The following is a 22,884-nucleotide window of genomic DNA, read 5'->3' on the forward strand; positions in this document are numbered from 1 at the left end:
CCTTAAGGAAAACTGGTCCCTGAGTTTCAGGATGTGAAACTGTTTTCAGGATGCAGCTGCTGTGTGGAAGAGAAGCAAGTCTTCTTCCAGGCTGGGACCTCCTCCTGGCAACCCTCTCTAATCTTCCTGGGCCCCAACTGGGCAACATGCCTCCATGCATTTAACTATTATCATTTGATTTATTTGTATATTCCCCTGGAGATGATGCTTTGCTCACCCCAGGATGTTTCAGATCAGTTCTGTTCGTGGTTGCAGCGGGGCAGGCTGCAGCCTGAGACACACTGTGCAGAGCTCAGCGCTGCTCAAGGCTACAGCAATCCCTGTCCTCACCAAGGCTGATATGCTGGGCTGAACTATCACAAGTGCACTTTTACCATGCATGACAACGCAGAAAGAGGTCATACAAGTCGGTGAAACCTGCCAACGTTTACTTTTTTCTTGTCCCATCTGGCTGGTAATTTGGACTGTACACTTTATCTGTCCTTGCTACATTCAAGTTCCAGTTAAAACTCGTTCTTGAGACACAGCTTGTTGAATCATTATTTTTATCTCTCGGTGTTACAGTTTTACGAAGTTGCTAATCATTAAGAAAATTTAAAAGACCAGGTCATGCTTATTAGTTAAATGGCCGTTGCTTTTTAGTTAACATGTGAAATACGTCCTTGCATTGTGGTTAGCTAATAATGAAATATAATTAATAACCTCGGAGAAAGCATCTTGTCAGCAAGGGTTTTGACAGTGTTTTCCTAATGTGCTGACATGACAGCCATTAAGACTCTTCTGTCGTGTCAGAGAAATGGCTAATGATATCTAGCTTCCCACCCTCTAGGCATAATCTTAAAATTAGTTTGACTTTCCTAATCCAATAAACCGAGGACATTTGGTCCCATTAACACTTTCCACACTAATTTATCACAGATTTTCTGCCTCACTTCAACTTGTTTTTCATCCCTGGGAAGTGCCCCCCTCCCCCTCCACAGTCACACAGCTGATGAGGATGAAGCTAACCTCAGTGCTACATATGCAGGGACTCAGTGTTTGAGGTACAATGCATTTTCTGAGGTGCTTAATGTCCTTTTCTTTCACTGGGAGCTGAAGAATTACAAAGCAGGACATCAGGTCTGGATACAGCAGCATCTGTAAGCATGAGGCTTAATTTAAGGTAACTTTGCCTGTGCTGAAGTGTTTCATTAAATCCTGAAGCAACACTGGCAAATTTTATCTGGAGGCACAGCCTAAATAGCTGTGCTGAGAGGGAAGGTATCTCCTCCCCAGCAGAGTGGCAATAAATTTGGCTGTAGGTCCACAGTTAGTAAATTTTACAGGCTGTAGAAATAACTGTAGACCTGATGCTTGGGCAGTGCCTTGTGGCTTTGCCTCCATGTATTCTGTGCATGAGAGTGAGTGGCTCCTGTGGCTATGAAAAGCATCATGGACCCCAGGTCATATGTGGGATATCCCTGTACTAGCACTGTTGCAGCCCCAGGAGGAGGGAACAGCTGGAGTTACTACATCTTTTCCCTCAGTGGGAGTTACAGGTGATTCTCACTAGCTTGGTGTCCCTGCACTGCCACTGCTTGCCTCTGATCTCCAGTGTGTGTGCCCAGGGTGAATTCCATGGGGAATTCAGGCAGCGTGGCTGTGTGTGCACACCTCATCCAATGTTTCTCTGGCTGAGTGGTTGTGTGGAGCACAGAAAGGTAAGAGTGGCCAAGAAGCAGCTAGAGGCAGCGCTCCAGCAGTCTCTAAGTATTGTCCCAGGGCACGCAGCACCTAATAATTGTAGGAACCATCCAGCACCTCAGAATCCCTTTCTCAAGGCTGAAGCAAATGCACAATGAGTCACTGGCACCGCACAGAAAGCAGAAGGTAAATGGCAGAATTAAAGCAGTGCCTGGAGCAGCATGGGGTGCCTGTGGCAAGGTTACTGCAGAGGCTCTTTAAGGCAGTTCATACTATATATAGAGACTGTATGTAGGAGCTCAGAGGGTCTGCTGAGCATGACAATGTCCTCTAGATTACCAGTCCCCAGCTTCTCTTATGTTCTTCTGCTTGAGGCTGTGCCAGAAGCCAGTGTGAACCCTCACCCCCAATGGGCAGGACACATCAATGGGATACCAGGTAAGACAGCTGAGGAGCTGAAACAGAGACACTTGTTTAGGCTGGAACAGGGTTGTTTACACTGCTTTGCTCATGACCTGTTACTTCTAATCTTGTGACCTGAATCAAGTCCTGATGAATGAGCCTCCTTCTACTTTCCCAGTGCTCACCCAGCGCTGAGGGCACTGAGTAAACTGCTCACTGCCGCTCTACGAGTGACCCCCCTCTCAGCTAGCAAGCACGGCTCTCCTCTGTCACCCTCCTCTGTCCTCCATGCACCCAGGCTACCACCCCTGGGTGTTGCAGGAGATGGCTGCCCTCCTTCTTGTTCCCCACAGAGATGTATCACAGTATTTATAAATAAATATGCTTTGAAGTCATAGAATCATGGAATGGTTAGGGTTGAAAAGGACCTTAAAGCTCATGCAGTTCCAACCCCCTGCCATGAACAGGAATACCTTCCACTAGACCAGGTTGCTCAAAGCACCATCCAACCTGGCCTTGTATACTGGCAGGGATGGGGCAGCCACACCTTCTCTGGGCAACCTGTGCCAATGCCTCAACACTCTCACAGTAAAGAGCTTCTTCCTTTTATCTAACCTAAATTTCCTGTTTAAGGAGAGATTAAATCAAACTGCTGCTGTTGTATAGAGAAGTGAGATAATCACATTAGCACTGTCAAGAAACACACTTTAGAAAATAGATGTTGATCCAGACAAAGGAACAATGCCTACAAGCAATAACCGATGGAGCTGGTTTCCTTTTTTTTTTTTTTTTGCTTTGTTATTGAATCTTGAATAAAGGCTGTCTTGAATACATGTTTTGTGTCTTGAAAATAAATAGAATTTACAGCTGCATCGCAGTAAAAATACTTGATAAACTCCAGAAGCGCTCTCAAGTAATCCAAAGTAAATCTGTTAGTTGTGGAAAATCAGCCAAATTTATAATCTGGTCCCCAAGGGGAAAAAAAATAAATAAATAAAATTGCCAGTAGTGCTTAGCCCCAGCCTGCTCCAGTTTGGGTTCAGATAAAATCCTCACAAATGATTTTATGAGGAAAAAAACAGAAGTCCCAGGGCACATGTAATTAGTTCATTTATTTTGTAGGTAAACAAACACACGCTGCACATGTAAAAACACTTAACACAATGCCAAAGTCTCTGATTATCAGCTGACACAGAAGAAAAATGGGCAGTTCCCCAGGGTGAAGTGTATCATCTCTAAAGTGGGCTGGGTGAGGCAGCATACACTGAAAACCCTCGTAACGGAAGAGAGCCATCATCTTGACGTGCTGGAGCATTATAAAGGGGCCCCAAGCAAATGAAAGTCAAACTTATCTCCTTGGGTACATGCTGTACAATTTGGAGTGGCATTTATGTAACCCAGGGTGAGACCACAGGCAGACAGATCACACAGGTTAACATGAATTAAAGGATCCCATGAAGAACCATTTAAAAAGTATGTAACTTACGCAGCAATCCCATTACAACACAGGCAAGAAGTTCGGCATCTCAGGGCAGACACCGGAGGACAGCACACTGCAGTCTGTGCTGCTGATGGCAGAGGCCAGCTCTGACAGTGCTGCCACACGCGCCCTGGATTTGGGTGCTTTTGTTTCTCTGGTATTTATAGGTGGTCTCTATGGCACTCCTCAGGGCCGGGCCCATTCACCAGCAGCTTCACAGAAGCGTCTTCTGATGAATTCGGGTTAACATCTAAAGTACTGAAGCATCTGACTTGGACAGTTTTAATAAAATTGGTTATTGTTTGGCCTCATTTTGCTCAGGATCCATGTCTGGCTCCGTGGCTGTGTTCATCACCTCCTTGGGCAGAGCAGTGAGTGGATGTCAGGGGCTAATGATGGCTGCGCTGTTAGCATTGCGCATAAGCTGTCAGGAATGGAGTCACCCGAGTCTCACATCTACTAATGTTAACCGGCTTTCACCACAGCTTCTGAGCAGTTTCAGACCCCTATGGCTGACTGCAGTGCACTTGCAAAAAGCTCTCACTATTCTGAGAGGGGAACCAACAGCCACACAAACGCACTGTGTGTGGACAGTTAAGTACACCTCACAAGGAAGCCTTATCCCGCCAGGCTCTGGAAACACACATTTCTTTTCCAGTGCGTTTAGAACCTAGTTTTGTCTCCCGGAAGCCGCCTGACCACCCTTCGCAGGAATCGGCACCCCGAGCCGCGTACGACACAAGATGGCGGGGGCTGTGTGTGGTAGGAGGCGCACAGCGCCGCCTAGCGGCCCAGAGCGGCCACACGCCGGCGGTGCTGGGGGGGGGGCTCGCCTCGGCTGCAATGGCGCCGGCGCCGCGCGGCTGGCGAGAGGGCGCGCTGAGCCCAGCGGCTCTCCGTAGGCGAGGGGCGGGGTGAGCGCACGCGGGAGGCACCCGCAGCACGTGGTCAGCCGGCTGGCCAAGGGGGCAGGGCCGGGCCCTGCTCCGGGGGAGGGGGGAGGGCACGGGCCAATGAGCGCGGCCGCCGGCGGAAGCGGGAGGGTGTGGCTGGGCGGTGCGCCGCGCCGTGCGTGCGCTCCTCGCCGCCTCTTCCCGCCGCCCGCCGCAGTGGTCGGGCGCGTGTGCGCGGCGCCGTGCCCCCGCCCCGCCCGGCCCCGGCCCCACCGCACCCCCGAACGGCCTCGCGAGGTAAGAAGGGCCGTGCGCCCCCGGGGGGCCAGCCCCCGGGGCTGCGCGCTGGTGGCGGCTGGGCCGCGGCGCCTAGGCGACGGGGAAGAAGGGGTGAGGCGAGCCTGGGGGCGGGCGCCGCCGCTACCGGGGCGGGGAAGGCGGGGGGGGGGGATCGCAAGGGGCTCCGGCATGCGGCGTGGTGTGCGGCGGCTCCCCGCCCGCGGGCACGTGTGTCAGAGCGAGGCGGGCCCATCCCGCCCCGGGGCGCCGCCATCGCGCTGCCTTTCCCCGGAGGAGGTGGTTGGGGTCCGTCTTCCCCGCGGCCCGGGCCCCGAGCCGACGCGTTCTCTCTCTTTAGCAGCCCCTGCCTCCAGCCCCCCGCCGCCATGGCCGACGAGCTCGACTTCACCACGGGCGATGCCGGCGCCTCCTTCACGTACCCCATGCAGTGCTCGGCGCTGCGGAAGAACGGCTTTGTGGTGCTCAAGGGCCGCCCCTGTAAGATCGTGGAGATGTCCACTTCGAAGACGGGCAAGCACGGCCACGCCAAGGTGAGCGGCCTCGGGCAGGCTCGGCACGCCTCAGTCTGTTTCACAGCCCTGCGGCTCCCAGCCCTCGCAGCGGCATCGCGCTCTCATTGCATGGCTAACCTAGTGGGGAGGGTGTAGCGTTTCATTTGGCAGCGTTCTGTATCCTGCCTTTGCCTTTCTCGCAGCTGTGTGTTGTGTGTGTCTGCACTCCAGAGCTGGTTCAAGGATGTCAGTTAATGTAAAGTGTGAAGGGTCGAGGATAGGGGGTGAGTTTTTTTTTCTCCCAACTTGTTAAAAAGCTTTAAGGCTGATAGTGATAAAACCTGGTTTGTAGTGGGGGTAGAGTAAGTTCTGGAAGGGGGGCTGATGAAATCACTAGGGTGTGGTTGGGTTGTGCTGTCGCTACCCACCAAAGCACTTTCTGTCTGCCTGGGCTAGCAGACTTTCACTATTGTAGCGCTCAACTTAAGCGCTTGCACTCAATGCAAGCGCTTACTTGAGGAGCCGTGTTTCTGTTACATAATCCAGAGGAGCTCGGCAAACGCTCATTGCCTCTGTGGGCCTGCTCTAGCCCTACTTTGCTGGCTTGCCTTGCTGTTGCTTTGCTTTTTTCGGCACTGAGTGAGGAGTATCTTGCCCCTCCTGTGTCTCAGAAGGGACGTTCTGGCTGGGGCTGCAGTCCTGCCTAAGCAGTTGCCTTATGCACCTGTCCGGAGCTCAGACCAAGGCTAGACTCTCTCTCCAGTAATTCAGCAACACTTTATGATGGGTATAGTAAAGTTTAGAGACAGATGTGCTACAAACACTGATTAGTGGTGTTTATAAGTTTCTGGACCTTGTATGATACATGTAGATGGGCAAAATATTTAGGATTTATCAAAGCTAGAGTATACCAAGCCCTTGCCAGTATTTTCCTTTCTCCCACCTCTTGCTTTTTTTATGGCTTATTTTAGATCCAGTTTTCTTAAGAAGTGAAGTGGTTGTGAAAGGGCTTGAGGAAGGCTATGAGCTTGTAATCCAAGCACTAGCTGTAGGGAGCAGCTACTGCTAGTACCAAGGCAGGTGGGAGCTGTTTTAATCTCTGTGCATGACCACCTCTTCTTTTCCCCTTAACCTTCATGTTGTCGCCAACACTGTTGTGTTTCTCAGAACTGGAAGTTCCGAGTTTTCTTAAACACTGCATACTCTGAGCTCTGGCTTGCTGCTGTAACACTACAGACAGCTATGGAAGGTAACAGTGGCTGATCTTCATTCTCATGTAGTGTTCCTATAGTATGCTGTGAAAAGGCGTGAAAAACCCTCTCTTGGTGCTTGGGCTGCTTTCATACCACAAGTAAAGGCTCTAGGCAGAAGCTGGTATAACACACGATCTCTTAAAAAAACAGCAATACTGACTGCAGTGGCATCCTCTAGGCATTCTCTAGGACCAGCAGTAACTGATGGTAATTTTATTCCCTTGTAGGTCCACTTGGTTGGCATTGATATCTTCACTGGTAAAAAATATGAAGATATTTGCCCATCAACTCATAACATGGATGTTCCAAATATCAAGAGGAATGATTACCAGGTGAGTTAACAGTCACTACGTCCTCCCACACATTAAGAGGCTTTATACTCCTAATACCACACAGAAACTTTCTTCATCCCAAAACCTGCCTCAATTAATTAAGTACTGTTGTCAGAATTAAGGGAACTTGCCTGTATGGGTGTGACATTGCTGAACCCAGCATCAACTGAATTCTTAAAACTCTCAGGCTTACTGATGGAGAGCTCCTTACTGTACTAACCCCATGTTACAGTAGCATTCTTTAGAAATGACAGGTAATAGACAATTCAGAACTGTGATTTTTTTTTTTTTTCTAGTTCATGTTGTAAGGTCACTTACTTATTCTTTGTGGTACTGGCATCCTTTAGAATTTAGAGTTTATCCCTGCTACAAGTTAATATTAAAGGATAATCAGGATCTTGCTTCAAGTAAATTTGAATCTAAGCATATATTTATATTTATATGCTTAGATTCATTTATAATTCTGCCCTTAAACATAGTAGATGAAATAACAAGACAGTTTAAATTGCATCTGATGCCAGTTCTAACTTGCTACAGTGCTTCCCACTCCTTGTGTGGAAGCTGGCTTTAGTTGCTCCTAAGTAATTTTGGTGCTCCCAGCTCTGTACTGAAATACATGTATGCAGGGAACTTGGCAGACTTCTGTAATGCATTCTGTGATACAGGCAGTTTGCTCTTAAAAGCAGCATGGTTCGGGTTCTCAGTTATAAGGTATCCTCTCTCTTCCCATTGTCTTGGGACTAGTTCTGGCCAGGTACTGGTACATCAGCATCAGCTGGGATGCTGCAGTTCCTTGACAAAGCCAAAGATCGCTGTGTTAGCAACTCGGAGCTAATGCTGTTTGAATAAAGTGTGACTAACCTTGTGCTGGAGTTCAGACCTTCCAGGAGATTCTTAATGTTGGTGATCTTGTTCTTGAGGCCTCACTGCTTCTGAAATTCTTGCATTTATCAGACTTGTCAGGGTTGACTTTTGGGTTGACAGTTATGTCTTCCAAGTTCCCTAACCTGCTCTGTCGAAATAGCTGCTTCCCTTAGCCCAGCCTTTCAGTTAGGCTGGAAACAGCACTGTAAAAGTGGCCCAGAGCTTGGTGGATGTTCCCCAATTTATTCATTAGCCTTTAATGTAAATGATGGTATCCTATTGTACAAATGGAGGTATAGAAGTGTACAGTTCAACTATTGTGTACTTTGTGTGCTTTGTAAAAGCACTACTGTTCAGTGAACAGCATTTCAGTTACTATTTCTAATTCATAGATGTAAAAAGCTGAACTCGTGACCTGGAAGCAGGACCTTTTTTAAATCACAAGGATGGGTTTTGCAGTGCCCTATGTACTAAGAAGTAACCAGCAGGGTTCTGGTGGTTTTTGATAGCAGACTGGCTTTTGCTACAGTTGCTCTAGATCAGCTCTCTCAATTGTTGTTAAACATTTACTTAAATTAGGTCCTTAACTGTTACAAACACAATACTAAAGAATTAATGGAGTTGACTGTCTTCTGCTTATCTTCAGCTACTGTCTACTGGTGGCTACTGATGTTAAACTTACTAAAAGTGAAATTCTCTTCACAGCTGATAGGTATTCAGGATGGGTATCTCTCCCTGCTGACAGAAAGTGGTGAAGTTCGTGAAGATCTGAAGTTGCCAGAAGGGGATCTTGGCAAAGAAATAGAAGGAAAATTCAATGCCAATGAAGATGTGCAGGCAAGTATAGATGGCAGACAGGATGAGTTATGGTTAATTCCACTTGAGAAGTCATACTCTGATATTGACCATTTGTATCTCTGTGAAGGGTGGGTAGAGAAGCAGGGGAATTGGTCCTTTGAGATGCAGAAGGACTTTTTTTGTACTGGTGCACTCAGTATGGCACTGAAGCCTGGCCCAGTTGTCAGTAAGATGATAGGTGTAGCTCCGAAATATCTAGATAAATCCTAACAGTCCTGACCACACAGTGAGGATTGGAGCCTCCAGGCTTTCTTAATTGCCAACAGGTGTAGAGTTTTGTGACATAGTCTGGGTAGTCTAATTTGCTATGTAAGCAGACCTGTCTGCAAGTAGCTCTGCAGACTGTAGTCTGTGCTGGACCACACTAGACACTATCTAGGCTCTGTTGCAGGAGCTTGTTTCTCTTCCTCTGTGGTATGAACCTCAAGCTGCTGGCCAAGGTAACATGGCAAAGGGAAGGCAGTAGAAGAGCAAATTGGTAGGAAGGGCAGATACTGTGGAAATCTTTCTAATGGCTGAATTTTTACCAGCTTCAGCTTCTGTTTTTCTTGAGAGATGGGACAGATGTTAAAATACGAAAATCTGTAACTTCCTCTGGCGCAGGTTGGAGCTTACTTACTTACCTTGTCTTTTCTTCCAGATATCCGTCATAAGTGCAATGAATGAAGAATGTGCTGTAGCCATAAAGCCTTGCAAATAAAGAGGATCACCAGGCTCGGGCAGCTGCTCAGGTCTGGACAAACCGCAGATCTATAAATTTGGTTCCTATTGTCACCAAAGCTCTGGCCTTCACAAGCAACCTCATTTCTTTTTCGAATTGTTAAAAAGCAGTGCTGGATTCTGGATTAGTGTTGCAGGCTAACTGGCAGTTTTCAAAATCACTGAGATTTTAATTCCTTAATTGTAACTATTTTAACATTCCTGTGGGTTTCAGCTATGGATCTGAGAAACCAATCAGGTGTTACTATTGAATATATTTTTATTTGCTTGAGCAAAACAGTGTTTGTCTGTATGAACAGACAAAATACAGTATTCAGGGGCTTTTAGATAAGCTGGTAGGTATCTAGGATTATAAAGTGACCTAGAGCACAAATAGTATTTTTCTTGACATGTTTAGGTAGAACTGACAATAAAACAATAAAAGTAGCTTTTTTTTTTTTTTATGCTTAAGTATTTTGTGGATTGGAACTCTTGCAGAACTGTAGGTGCCAATCACAACTTTTAGGCCAAGAAACTCAAGTGATCAAAAACGCCAGCTGGCTTGACCAAGCCCCAGTGGCCATGTGCAACTTAACTGTATTACCTCTGTTTTCTTCTTTGCCAACTTGTTGGCTTATTTTGATGATAAAATGGTGTCAAAAGCCTACCTGTGGTTTAGGCAGGCAGTTGGAATATTGGGTAGATGAGACATAGATAGGTCAAGGGGACACAAAGGTGAGAATGGATGTTAAAGCTATAGACTTTCACTCGAGGCCTTTGTCAGACTTGAAAAAATAAAATAGTTCAATTGCTTTCCTTTATTTTATTTATCTTAAACTATAAAAGGGTGACAAACTCCACGAAAATCTGTTGCAGTGCTTCCAGCTTTAGATTTTAATCTTCAGGTGTAGACCATATTTTTGTAGCACAGGGACCACGGGTTTTCTCAAGAAGTGGGACAAACTGTAGCATTGAGCCTAAACTAAATGCATGTGATTCTTTTTAAAAAATAAAACTATTGTATTTTCAAAATATAGACTTGGCACACAATACTGAACAACCATGGCTTAACTATAAAAGTAAATAAATTGCTACATAGTTATGAAAGCTAGCTCCCATCCAGGGGCGTTATGAGTCATTGAAACACGCATGCATGCCTCTAGTTAGTAGCTTAATGGGCAAACACAAGGCTTCATAGCAATAGTTAATGGAAGGATAACTAGCCTGTTCCTGTTTAAGGCGTTCAACTTGAATTCTAAAACTTGGTGACTCTTCATGAGTGGGAAACTCTCTTAGTCTGTGGTTCAGACCTCTCTTCACAGTTGATAAAATTACTTCATGAGCTTGCCTTAAGCTTCAGTGGCTGTTGGCTGACCAAGGATAACTTTTAAGCATGTAGCATTCTGCCCTGGATACATGCTCCGTTCACAGTGGGCCATGAGAGTCAGAGGTCATACTGCCGTGAACTGTTTAAAATGTTTTCAGCTTAATAGCGTATGCTCTTTAATCCCCAGAGGGCTCATGGCGACTGTCCTGAACTGCCCTTGTACATACTATGGCAGGGTTTAGCAAATCCTGGGGGCCTGATGTAGATGGCAAAAACATGTGTTTTCTACAGGCTTCTTGTGACAGGGAGAGCAGTACCAGTGAAGGTAAAGAACAGCAATAAATATACTCTGGTAATAAAGCACAGTTACCTGGGACACCTGACAGAAATAAGAGACTACCACGTGCTCTTGCCTAGCACAATGCACATTGCAGGCAAACTCTAAAAACGCCTGGATTGAAATGGCAAAACTGCTTAAAAAAACACCTGTCGACGCAAGATATTGAGATGCATTCAGAATAGTTTTGACATGCATGCTTAATAGTTCAAGCTAGTCTGCACTGTGCTCTTTTGTTTCTCCATTGAAAAGGTACCTGAAAGACAGGCTTTGTGGGCTTTGGAGGTGATGGTGAAACCATTGATGATGGTATTGACAGCAAGGTGAGCTGTGTGGGAAGTCATAGGTTGCTATGGCAAACTAATGCAAGTTCTAATGCTATCACTGTATTACAAATACTTACAATATACTTGAAAACTGCAAGACTCTGATTTGTCCCTGTTCTGGTAGTGCTTTAGTTTACTTTCAGGTGCCTGTCTGTCCTCTAAAATGTTGTTGGAAGACAGGTATTTGATGCCACTGGCCCACAGTTTGAGCATTTACTTAACCTGCGAGCTCTCCAGGACAAAGGCTGGATTTTGTCCTGTTCCTACAAGTGGGGTTCTGGTCTCACTGGAGTTTACAGGTACAACAGCAATCTAAAGATAAAGGTTTTATGACCTCCAGCTTGCTGGAAGAGCCTTCCTTGGGACTTACAGATGTCCTTCTATTGCAACCTTCAGTTCTGCAAGATTTAAATGATTAAGTACTTCATTATAGGTTTGTTCTTATATACTTAGTTGTCTTTTGTGAAGCACTTCGAACACTATGGAAGTGCAGAGCATTTGCTTGTCATGCATGAAGTTTCCCATAGTTAATAATACATAAGCATGAGTTAAGCATAATCTCAAAGTTTCAGTAAGGTTAAAAGTTGCTTCTAAATTAGAACTTGTATTTGAGGCATTTTTTTCCAGAGTAAGATGTTTCAGTTTACTGTCAGAATTGTTTGCAACAAACTTTGTGATCAGTAGTTCATATAGATGCGTATTTTTAAGATCCCTAACCAAATGCTTAGGGAAGTTCTCCTTTCATAGCTTTACTTTAAAACAAATCTTACTGATGTACTTGTTCTGTAGCACCGTCTTAACACTTACATTGTGTCAAAACTGAAAACTATAATCTTCTAAAAGCTGATGGCAATTGCTTAGAGTAAAGACTGTGAAACCTAGGAGGTAAAGAAAACTATTCCCGCTCCAAATAATGCATTTTTGTAATGGCTCCAATTCACTGAGTTTCTCCTACTAATTTACAGAATTGGGAAGACTGCAGTGTTTCCTGCCTCGAGTGTTGGCAAATAATACATTAAGATTTCAATAGATCGGTCTAATTTTTGCTTATAATGGTGGTTTTTCAACTAGGCTCTTGCTAGTTGAGCCATGTTCTCAGGGCTGTTTTTTTTTTTTTAAGAAGTTAGCTGAATTTTGTTTTGACGTAACTGCTTTCAAGCCTCTTGCAGGTTTTTCTAATCCACAGTGTATCCAGAAATGGTGCACGGTCTGTAGTTTCAAAATACAGGTGATTTCACATAATCTGTAAAGAAGTCAAACTTGTTGACAGTTCAGACTCTTATGGTTACTGCAGGTCAGTCTCACGGAATTCAAAATTCAATAAATCCCACTTTTTTTTGGTTGAGTAATTAGAATGTAGTTTGTTACAGTAGAACTGAGCTTCAGGAGAAAAGGACCTTGTTAAGGATATTTCAAGTATCTCGCTTATACACAGAGAATGTTAACGAAGGCGTAGATCCTGGAGGTGTTGTAGTGGGAGCATGGTGGAGCGCTCTGCAGTCTGGTGCGGTATGCCAAGGTGGGCAGAGGCCTCTCCAGCACCTACAGTCTGGCCCTGCAGTATTCGGCATCTGAGAGTAACTTGGTTTGTGAGTTGAAACCTGAATGTTTGCCGTGTATTGCTGTATCGCAGAAAACCCCTGCTGTCCTGTGCTGTATATCTAAGCGTTATTGTTTGGTGTGGCTTTCGGAACTCTGGGGAAAGAGGAATGATGGTGATGACTGCTTTTCCTGATGATGGTGAAAACCAAACCCTGTTAACTGGTGTGAGCCGGGAGCAGCAGCCCTGGTGGTTCAAATGTGTGTCTGTTTTGGAAGCTGTATTGTGTTCAACACCATGCCAATGATCAGGGGGAACATGTATGTTCATTGTTTTGCTCCAGAAACAATAAAGATGTCAGTGCTGTGGGGATCTGGGTTGCTTCAAGGCTGAGTGCATCTGCAGGCTCCTGCGCTGACCTGGCTGCAGGGAGAACACTGCTGTCAGCCCCCGCGCCGGGAGGAGAGCGGCGCGGCCGGCGGGTTGTTACGAGAGCAAGAGAACCGCTTGCGTTCCTGTCCTACAGAAATAAAACTCAGAACTCAAACACACGGCTGCCTCCTTCCTTCCGTACCGCCGCCCCGCCGCGGGGACAACATGGCTGCCGAGGGCGGGCTCCCGCTCCCAGCTGCCTCTGGCAGCGCAGGCGCTCTGCCGCGCTTGCCTGCGTGATGACGTCACCTCGAGGTCTATAAAGGCGAGGCGAGGGGGGCGCTCCTTCCTTTCTGCGGGAGCATGGCGCCGGTGAGTGAGGGCCTGAACAACGGCGGCGGGGGCGGCTGGGCCGGGCCGGGCCGGGAGGTTTGATGACCTCGCCGCCGGTGGCGAGTGGACCTGGGGTGAGTGGTGGCCGGCGGGCCCCGGGCCGGGCGAGTCGGCTGCGGCTAGCCCAGCTCTCTAGGCGAAGGCCCTCTGCCGTGTCCCGCGCTGATAGAAGCTGCCGGTGTGGGTGTTGCGGATAATGATGGGTGTTCTTACGGTGTTTTAGCAAAAGGACAGAAAATCAAAAAAGTCCGTCTGGAAGTTTTACCTTGACTTGACCCATCCTGTGGAAGATGGAATCTTCGATTCGGGAAATTTTGTAAGTTGTGGTTTGCTCATACTCTTGGTGCGCAATATAATAAAACCTTAGTACGCTAGCTGTATCCCAGCTCAAAAGTTACATTCTAAGTTAGTGAAATCAACAGCTGTCCTTTAAAGTATGGGCACTTTTGAAAGCTTAGTTGTATTTAGAGTTAAGATGGCTTATACCTGTCCGTGAACAGAACTGTTTGAAATTAAATACTGTTTTAGCACGGGGGTGACTTCTTTAACTGCACTCTGTAGAACATTACTGCATTGTAAATACTTGTATTGTGACATCAGTAAATGGTGATTTTTAATATTGCTGTATGGCTAGGGTCCCTTCCCTAGTTCACACCTAGGGTGCCATTCCCTAGTGTTCTATTCCTTTAATGTTGAAACAGGAACAGTTCCTAAAGGAGAAGGTTAAGGTCAATGGGAAAACTGGAAACTTGGGCAACACTGTTCATATTGAACGCCTGAAGAACAAGATCACGGTGACATCAGAGAAGCAGTTTTCTAAAAGGTTGGCATATGTTCCCTTTTGTTGTGGTTGTGATTTTGGACAGTGGTATGTTGAACATGATGTGCTTCGGATACGTACAGAGGAGGTGTTGGCTCTGACCTTCACAGTGCTTGTAAATGTTTGTGGAAGATGTAATTCAAACAGATGTCTAGCATTAGATATTAAAAAAACCCTGCTTTTTAAAACTCGGGGCTTGAGTGCAAATTAATACTCTAATATAAGCATAGTAATACAGAGATGCTTTCTATAGGTTGTTAGAAGTGTATCAAAGAAAGATAGGCTTTTAAATGCCATGCTGAATTCATATAATGGGTGGCTGTTTCATTACTTGCTTGGTTGTAGTAAAATGTATGTGTATGCAGTAGATGCTGTTGCAAAAGAGCCTGTTGAGTCAAATGAAGCATTAAACTGCTCAGTGTGTTAGGGTGTACAATGAATGTGTGTGCTGATGAGAGGTTCCTTCTTAATGAGCCATTCCTTCCCTGCAGCACCCCTTCATTTGTTGGTACAGATACACAAGTATCTGTCCTGTAACACCAAGGTTTAGAACCACTTTTCAGTGCTTTTGAGTTACTGGCATTGTGCTGTGTAGTCAGAAAGCATAAAATAACAAATTCATAGGTACCAGGAATGAAAGTACGCTGTTATATATGGTGATTTTTAATGAATGGATATAATCAGTGTGTTGGTCCCCTCCTAGACCCATGTCTTGGGTGGAGTGCAGACAGCAGTAAGGGTTGTTAAACAAGACAGTTGTAACATATAATTACTGTTTTTAAGGTACCTAAAATACCTCACCAAGAAGTACCTCAAGAAGAACAACCTGCGCGACTGGCTTCGTGTTGTTGCATCTGACAAGGAGACTTACGAACTACGCTACTTCCAAATCAGCCAAGATGAAGAAGGATCGGAGTCTGAGGAATAACTGAAGCTTAGCTTTGTACTACATGCAGTGTACAAAAGACAGGAACATCTATTTATAAGAATATTTAACTTATTGATGAATAAAGACTTTGTACCCTGTTTGACAGAGCATGGTTATAGTTTTCTAGCCTTTTTTCTAAGTTCTAATTTAAAACCAGCATGGAGAATCTTTTGATTTGCAGTTTTCCTGCCACTGCTAGAAAACAGAGCTACTCAGTGTGGCATCAAGAGTCCAAGTAGAAAAGGACTGAGCCCTTCAGCCAGAATGAATGTAGGACAGTGACATCAGTGTTTAACCATTTTGGTAAAAATAACAACTAGAGCTTCTTGTGACTGGAAGTACCAGCTCGTTCTGCTAATATATGTGGAGCTAATGATACAATATTTAATAAAAGTTTACTTCTATTTGTTTAAAAACAGGGTTATGAATTTCTATAGTGATTTTTTTATTCTGTGTGATTTATTAAAATCTTGAATTGGTTGTAGCACAGTGTTGAAGTCTGGTGTTAGTAATGGTTTATTTACTTAATATCATAAAGTGAGGATCCATGTAGGCTCTGATACTGAACTTGGAGCTTGAACAAATCTGCTAGTTTAGGCTGAATTGTGCCAACTAAATTGTTTCATTTCCTGGTGATTTTTTTAGTAATTATTTCAGCATTGTTTTTGCTTTCAAACCTCTGAGACAGTCTATTTAGAGAGTTACAAAGCACAAAGCAATGCATTGACAGTCGCATGACACCCACTTGGGGTACCTAAATCTAAAAACTACAGAAGGGGAGATGAATGTTACCAGCAGCCTTAGGGTTTTCTATCTATCAATGTTTGTTTCTGAAGGGTGGCCCAGGGAGAGGAGAGGAGGCAGTAGCGACTTGTGTAATCTTTGCCATGTTGATGTGTGTCATTTTGCTGTTTCAGAGCTAGCTAAAAGCAGTGAGTCTAACTGGCTGCAAGGCTACGGATTATTTCCAAGGTCCTATGTGTTGAGCTTTGTATGCTTCAGTGGAAATAAAACACCTGAAGTCCTGCCTGTGATCTGGAGCACTGGATAACGCCAGAGCACTGCCGTGAAAGTCCCTATTTGAGAAAAATCAATCAGTTTCAAAGCAAAAAATAAAGTTGGTTATGTTCTTCCTGTTCTTCCAGAACAGAAGATTGCTAATGCTTTTAGAAAGTAGTTATGTAATACAGTATTTATAATATATATAACTATATAGTTATATAATGCCTGTATCGAGCAGGCAGCATTGTTTTCCACAGTAAAGCTACAAATAGTTGAAAACTATCTGGTCTGGTTTTGCTGCACTAAGTTAAGCAAAGGGTATGACTAACAGTTGTATTTCAGAAGCCATCCCCACCTTTTTTTTTCCATAGTTGAGCTTTTATGTGACAATATATCCTGCATGCTAGACTGACACAACAAAGCTGCTCTGATTAAATGGAACCAGCACAAACAAAATCAGAGCTAATGGGATCATGCTGCCTAGTTGTTCTTCCTCCTAAAGCAGGCTGGCATCTACCCATGTAGTTGTGTGGCCCAGCAGATACAGATTGTCTATAGTCAAAAGATAGGAAAACAAGGCCTGGGATTTCAAGCAAAGCTACTCATTTCATAGCTGGGTTTGGAGGAAAACTGCCAAGGCAGTCATGCGTGTTGTATTACTCACTGAGCTTCACTGCAATGACGATGGAGTCTAGGAATTCCTTTTTTGATGCTTGACAACATGGAAAACTTGAAAAACCAAATTCTGAGTTTCTTGTAAGTGTGGATCCAGAGTGTTTTCATAAATTTAGAAACCTTTTCCTTCCTGCCTCTTCAGATAGCAGTCGAGCATCTTCGTTTTATCGCTGTGTTGCCCAAGCTGTGCTAGCTGTATCCTGAGCCCTATATGGCTCTATGCTTCTGAGCGTGCAGGCTGTTAGAGCTCTCTCGTGCAGTTAGGGATATTGAGTCATGGGAAATCAGACAGACTCTGGAAAATACAGTGATTCTTTCATAACTTCATGTACTTCACAGCTGAAGGGGGCAGATGTAATGCAGGTGGCAGGCAGGAAACAGACCTTGTAATTGTTCACATAAAGTAATTAATACAAACTATCCAGATCAGAATTGAAGCGAGCTCTTCTTTAAAGTCAGAGGTCAGCATTTCTCTGATCTTTGGCGGGGTCTAAATCATTGAGATAGCAGCTCTGGGGTGCAGGGAGCTGCCGGGTACCTTCACTGGGGGACCTGGAACACCAATTGGGTTTTTTCCCAACTAGAATCTGCTATAAAATAACCAGTTTTGTTCATCTTTGTTTAGAAAGTTAAAAGATCCTGAACAGCTTGAAAACGGACAGGATTGACAGTCAGAATTTTCCATATTTAGTGCTGGACAAGAGCCCAGAAAAGCCCTGCTCGGAGGGCTGGGCTGTCCTCGTAGCTGCAGAGACACGCTCCTGTGTCAGCCAGGCAATGAAGCTGCTGGGAAATACAATGCACCCACAGTGTGAAGGCTTCGCAGGGAACCAGGGCTGCTGCAGAGTTCGGTCCCCAGGGCTCCATAGTAACATGCTCTGGGTGCTTTAGGATTTCCAAAGGGATAAGCACAAAATACAGCAGGAAGGAGTGAGTTATGGAACACCTCTCTGCTGCACCTCCACCCAGCTGGGAGCCCTGGCCCACCAAGCCAGCACTTCAATTTGCAGAGGAATAATCATTGCAAAGCACCAGTTGCACCAGTAGCACAGCAGATGGGCCAAGGCCAGCACCTGCGAGTTCAGGGCTCAGGAGAACAGTGTCACTGTAACTTTTACATGGCTTTAATATAGCAATTTTAAAAAAAAAATGTTAAAATATATTAAAAATATGTCTATATTCTCACCCCTTCAATTTTTCATTTAATGTTTCTCCATTTCATGTAAAATGCTTTCGCTGCTCTCCTCCAAACAAAATAAGTTTATGAGAGACCTCCCACACACGGAAAATTTCAATGTCTGGCAAATAAAAAAAAAAAAAGGAAACAAATTTCTAAGCAGAATTGCTACACGGCTGTTGCCAGAGCAGCAGCACCACCACATACGCTGCTTATTATGAGCATACAGAGATGTTCTTTTTCTGCACCATCAGTCTCCATCACCCTTACTGCAGCAAAACTATCACTGATTTCCAGTAAAGGAAGAGCAACAAAACCTGCAGGATGTCACCAGTCATAACCATCACTAATAAAAGGTACTTCTAAATGTCCTTGCATACCCATATGCTTTCTGTCCTTCTGCCCTTCTGACCTATAAACCCATTGAAAAACAGCTTTAACATGTACCCAAAAGCAGTAGGATCAGAAATAAAGAGGTAAATAATAGCAGAAATACCTGAAAAATGTTTCGGGGTACTATGTCTACAACAGACCCAGCATGTGGCGGATATTGAAGGAGGCACAGACTCAATGTATTCGCATAACATCAGCGCAAAGTAATTAGAGACAAAGAGGCCTGTGGAAAAATAAATACTCAATAATGGCTTCAATGTACCCAACAGCAGGAAGTGAGCTTCAGTGGTGGGAGTGATCTGATTACACCAAATAAAGACAAAAATACATAACAATTGTTTCTTTTTAAAGATAAAAAGAAAACCCTGAGATCAGAAATGTGCAGATCTAAAAGGCCTCATGATATTGAATATCCTCGCAATATTGAAAGTAAAGTCTTTGTCCCATGAACTTTAATAGCTATGTCAGATGAAGTGTCTTGTCCTGATCCCAGTCCCACGAGCAAGGGCTGTGATTGCCATTAGCAGGTAAAGACTGATGCCTGTCACAAGGACCACTCTGAGCAGTTAGATTCATAGGCACAGAAGCCGTAACTCAACACAGTGTTGCCAAAGCTGGGAGAAGGAGAAACAAAAAGTCAGAGGCACCAAGAAAGCTTCTGGGGACACATGGAAAGACCCTGAGGTAGAAGAAGGTGGCATCAAGACAAGCTGGAGCAGATGTGGACGCCCAGACAAGGCTGGCTGGGAAACACTTCAGCCATCAGCATGTTACTGCCTGCGACGGCAGGTCCTCCAGGGAGAGCTCATGTGAGCCAGGGCTGCACAGTGTGGTCACCCACCCTTGCGGGAAGCACAGAGCTGCAGGGCTCGGCAGGGATTTCTGTAAGCAACATCCTATTCCAGCATCTAAATCCAGCAGGCATCTCCTGCTGCTAGCCTCCGGATTGCTGCCCAGCTGTCCCACCGACACACGAATACCTAATTCCTGTGGCGCGTACATTCTTGGCAGGATGCTGCCATAAAACCACTTCCAGGCTTGCTTTGGCACCTCGGCTGCTATCTGAGCCCTAACTCATGCTAAAGCTGCTGCTTGAGAGACATGCTGCTGCAGAGCACAAACCATAGGTGGGAGGAGCAGCCAGGGCCAAGCTGCTGCCAAATGGCCCAAACAGCCTTCAGGCATCTACAACGTGACCCAAACACCCTTCAAGGGGTCTACAGCATGACCCAAACACCCTCCAGGCAGGATGCTGTGAAGCCTTCATGGAGGCAGTTGAGAGGGGTGTGTGTGTGTGTGTATGTTTCCAAGGCAAGGTATTTTCGTGACCCCTTCAAGTCTGTAAACTGCCTGCAGCAGCTTTTGCCCCTCTATCCCTTTGCTTTGGGGGCTAATAGAAGCCTTGGGTGGCATGGTTTAGTGTGAGGTGTCCCTGCCCATGGCAGGGGGTTGGAACTAGATGATCTTGAGGTCCTTTCCAACCCTAAGTATTCCATGATTCTATGATTCTAAAGAGCCACCAGCTGGGAATGATTTTCCACTGCTGTCCATCCATGCTGGATTTAAACAAGGAATTAAGAGAAATGTTTTAAGAGCCTATTAACAGATCTTTTTTTGTTGTTTGTTTGTTTTTTAACTAGGTAGTTTAACTTGGCAAGACAGTTCAAACATCCCATCCCACAACAGCGAGCACTAAGCATGATTTAAGTCTTACCTTTGTTACAATGTTCTTGCCATCAGGTTAGGAGTTTGGTTGAGATTTTAAATGGGAACATGGGTCAATGAGCTCTTTTTTCACACAGTGGCCTAATCACTGCGCAAATGTTCCCCACATGCTGACGGGATGCTTTGAGCCGAACCTGCAGGTACCAAAGCTGCCAGCAACAGCATCTTCTTAATTGCTGGCACTAGGTCAGGAAGAAGGAAGATGGCACAAAACAATAAGCACAGTAAGGTTTACAAATAGCAGAATCGAAAGCAAATAACTAAAATGCATTAGTTTGATGCAGAAGGGCAAGATGCTTCAGGGTGCAGCGCTGCTGCCAGCTCTGGTGGGAGCCACCCCAGCTGCCCCTCTGCTCCTCAGCAAGGACAGATAAGGGGTGTTCAAACATCCCTCTTCCTAACTCGGTAACATTTCCCAGCAAAGCTGCATTCACCAGTCTTCACCGTTTCAGCTCATTTAGAAAATATTTACCCTGCTAGAAGATAACAGCCCTGAAACAGGGGTAGCTTTGCTGACACAGCAGGCTGGGAGCTGTAAAGCTTCCAAGCTTCTCCCCAGCAGCTATTGTGGGACTCCTCCTGCCCCAGCCTAGGATGCTGAGACCCCTACAAGGGGTAAATACCCTCACCTGGCACTCAGCTGCAGCAGGGTACTGTGGGGCTGGTGGAAATAACTTGCAGAGCCTGGGGGTGGTCAGCAAGGTGCAGTTGAACTGGGGTGATTAGTCTGAAGCCCAAAGCTGGAGGGTCCTGCCATTGCTCCTGGCTGCACAGCACCCACCTCATAGTCCAGGGACCTGTGTTTTCCTCCTCATGCAGGTTTTGGGGCAGATGGTAATATGCTGGAAACAGGGATCAAATCTTTTCTCTGGACAGCCTCAGGAGCAAAGGAGCAGGGATGCTGCCATAGAGCATCACAGGGAGCATTAACCCTCTGGAGGTGATTGGTGTGCTGCCACATCTTCCACACGGTTGTGATATAAGCATGTTCCATGAGAAACTATACTGGAGCTGAAAAATACTAATGAAAACCACTAATGAAAGCCAACCACAGGAGCCCCCTCATTACACTGTCTTTGCTGTGAAATTTAAATTGCCCCAGTGTTTGCTTTCAGGACTGCCAGACCCCACTGACTTGGCTGACAGGTTACAACTCCATCCCAAGAGGTCTTTGCTATCAGCACTGCAGTGAAGAAATGTAGAAGGGCACTAAAATTTGTGGTATTGGCTCGAAGTCATGAAGTTGAATAATGAATTGTATCTTACTCTTGCATTTAAAGGAGTGGTATTTCCCAACTCTTGTTGGCAGAAGAGTTAGACATTAATTCATTTCTTAAATTAAAGTTTCAGGAAATCATGTGATGGCAAGGGCTGAAGTTTTAAGCTAATACATGGTAAAAGTTGTAGTGGATCTGACCAAAGGTCCTGGACCTCAGTGCCCCCACTTCAGAGCAGATCAGGAATAGGAGGCAGCATCAGCAGTACCCATCAGAATGCAACAGCTCATGGTTAGGGAGGGACCTTCCAAGCCAGAGCTGACATCTGTATATTCAATAACCCTCGCTGGATTCCTTTCCTACAGTAAATTTGTTCAATTATTTCTCCAAACACCAGTTATTGCCAGGCTTGCAGTTACACAAAACCAATGTATCTGTGAACCCAGCAGAAGATGGAGCCAAATAAAGCAGGCATGGTCTGAAGATGATATGGGCGCTGCTCAGCAGGGGAAGGAGGAATGAACAGGGAGGAGGAGCGTTATCTGCCTGAACACTCCTGGCTCTGGCTGCAGCCTTCTCACCTCCTCCATAAGCAAAAGCACATCCATTCATTAAAGTACGACTGAGTGCCCCATTTCAGGCACAGAATGGGTGGGTTTTCCTGCCCCCACCCTGCTGCAGACCACTTGGCTCTTTAGGGGAAAAAAGCTCTTAATTTATTTTTGCACAGGATCTTAAGTGCATGTTCAGAGCCCAGGGCTGGGCACAGGGAGTGAACATGACAATGGCACAGCTATATTAAAACCATACATATATTTATATAATTATTATATATAATAGCTATTATTTATAACAACACATAATGTATAGATAATGTATAAATAAAATATATAGATATGTACTTTACAGGTATATATTATACATATAATTAGATATGCACATAGAATATTTTATATTATAAATTTTTTTTATATAGATGTGTGTGTATATATGTGTAATTACTAGGGAAAGTGACTTTCAGGGGATAGGAATGATGGCAACATGGTGTTGAAAGGACTGTACCGCATCTGACTGCTGAACCACTACACAGCTCCAGACTCCATCAGGGAATGTAATCACATTCTGTAATTGCACACTGAGGCCATAGAGGTATAACCATGTGCTTAGTGGCAATCCTGAGCACCACACCTTGGGTCTGGGATGAGCTGTATAGCACTTGGAGGTTACAGGAAGTCTGCTTTTTCTCAGTGACTTCTGACCTTCAAACCCACCCTGGGAAGCTCAGGAGAGCTCTTTTCCTTTCTCCTCCAAACACAATAAAGAAGCATGAAGCAACCAATGTTTTTGCAGGTGCAGAATTATCTGTTGGGAGAGCAGACTGCAGAGATCGTGATATA

The 22,884-nt window shown here is 45.2% G+C and overlaps 2 protein-coding genes and 1 long non-coding RNA gene across 5 annotated transcripts; 2 read left to right on the plus strand and 1 right to left on the minus strand.

Annotated features, from left to right (window-relative positions):
* The first annotated feature begins 4,635 nt into the window (after window positions 1-4,635).
* EIF5A2 (eukaryotic translation initiation factor 5A2) lies at window positions 4,636-13,332 on the plus strand. 2 transcript variants are annotated; one of them, XM_065674587.1, is made up of 5 exons: window positions 4,636-4,755; window positions 5,096-5,288; window positions 6,730-6,834; window positions 8,404-8,535; window positions 9,197-13,332. In XM_065674587.1, the coding sequence occupies exons 2-5, from the start codon at window positions 5,124-5,126 to the stop codon at window positions 9,254-9,256; spliced, it is 462 nt and encodes a 153-aa protein (XP_065530659.1). In that variant the 5' UTR covers window positions 4,636-4,755; window positions 5,096-5,123; the 3' UTR covers window positions 9,257-13,332. The 2 variants fall into 2 exon arrangements, with proteins under 2 accessions (XP_065530659.1, XP_065530660.1); XM_065674588.1 differs by having other exon boundaries at window positions 5,099-5,288.
* A 92-nt stretch (window positions 13,333-13,424) lies between these two features.
* RPL22L1 (ribosomal protein L22 like 1) lies at window positions 13,425-15,714 on the plus strand. 2 transcript variants are annotated; one of them, XM_065674590.1, is made up of 4 exons: window positions 13,425-13,529; window positions 13,774-13,866; window positions 14,252-14,373; window positions 15,154-15,714. In XM_065674590.1, the coding sequence occupies exons 1-4, from the start codon at window positions 13,521-13,523 to the stop codon at window positions 15,296-15,298; spliced, it is 369 nt and encodes a 122-aa protein (XP_065530662.1). In that variant the 5' UTR covers window positions 13,425-13,520; the 3' UTR covers window positions 15,299-15,714. The 2 variants fall into 2 exon arrangements, with proteins under 2 accessions (XP_065530662.1, XP_065530661.1); XM_065674589.1 differs by lacking the exon at window positions 13,425-13,529 and adding an exon at window positions 13,577-13,624.
* A 2,282-nt stretch (window positions 15,715-17,996) lies between these two features.
* On the minus strand, window positions 17,997-20,822 carry LOC136010916 (uncharacterized). The gene is made up of 4 exons (XR_010611065.1): window positions 20,743-20,822; window positions 20,260-20,452; window positions 18,649-18,768; window positions 17,997-18,273 (listed from the first exon to the last, which is right to left on the minus strand). It is a non-coding gene; the product is annotated as an uncharacterized LOC136010916 (long non-coding RNA).
* Between the last annotated feature and the right edge of the window lie 2,062 nt (window positions 20,823-22,884).

This window comes from Lathamus discolor, chromosome 3 (genome assembly GCF_037157495.1).
Source record: "Lathamus discolor isolate bLatDis1 chromosome 3, bLatDis1.hap1, whole genome shotgun sequence".
NCBI classification, from domain to species: domain Eukaryota; kingdom Metazoa; phylum Chordata; class Aves; order Psittaciformes; family Psittacidae; genus Lathamus; species Lathamus discolor.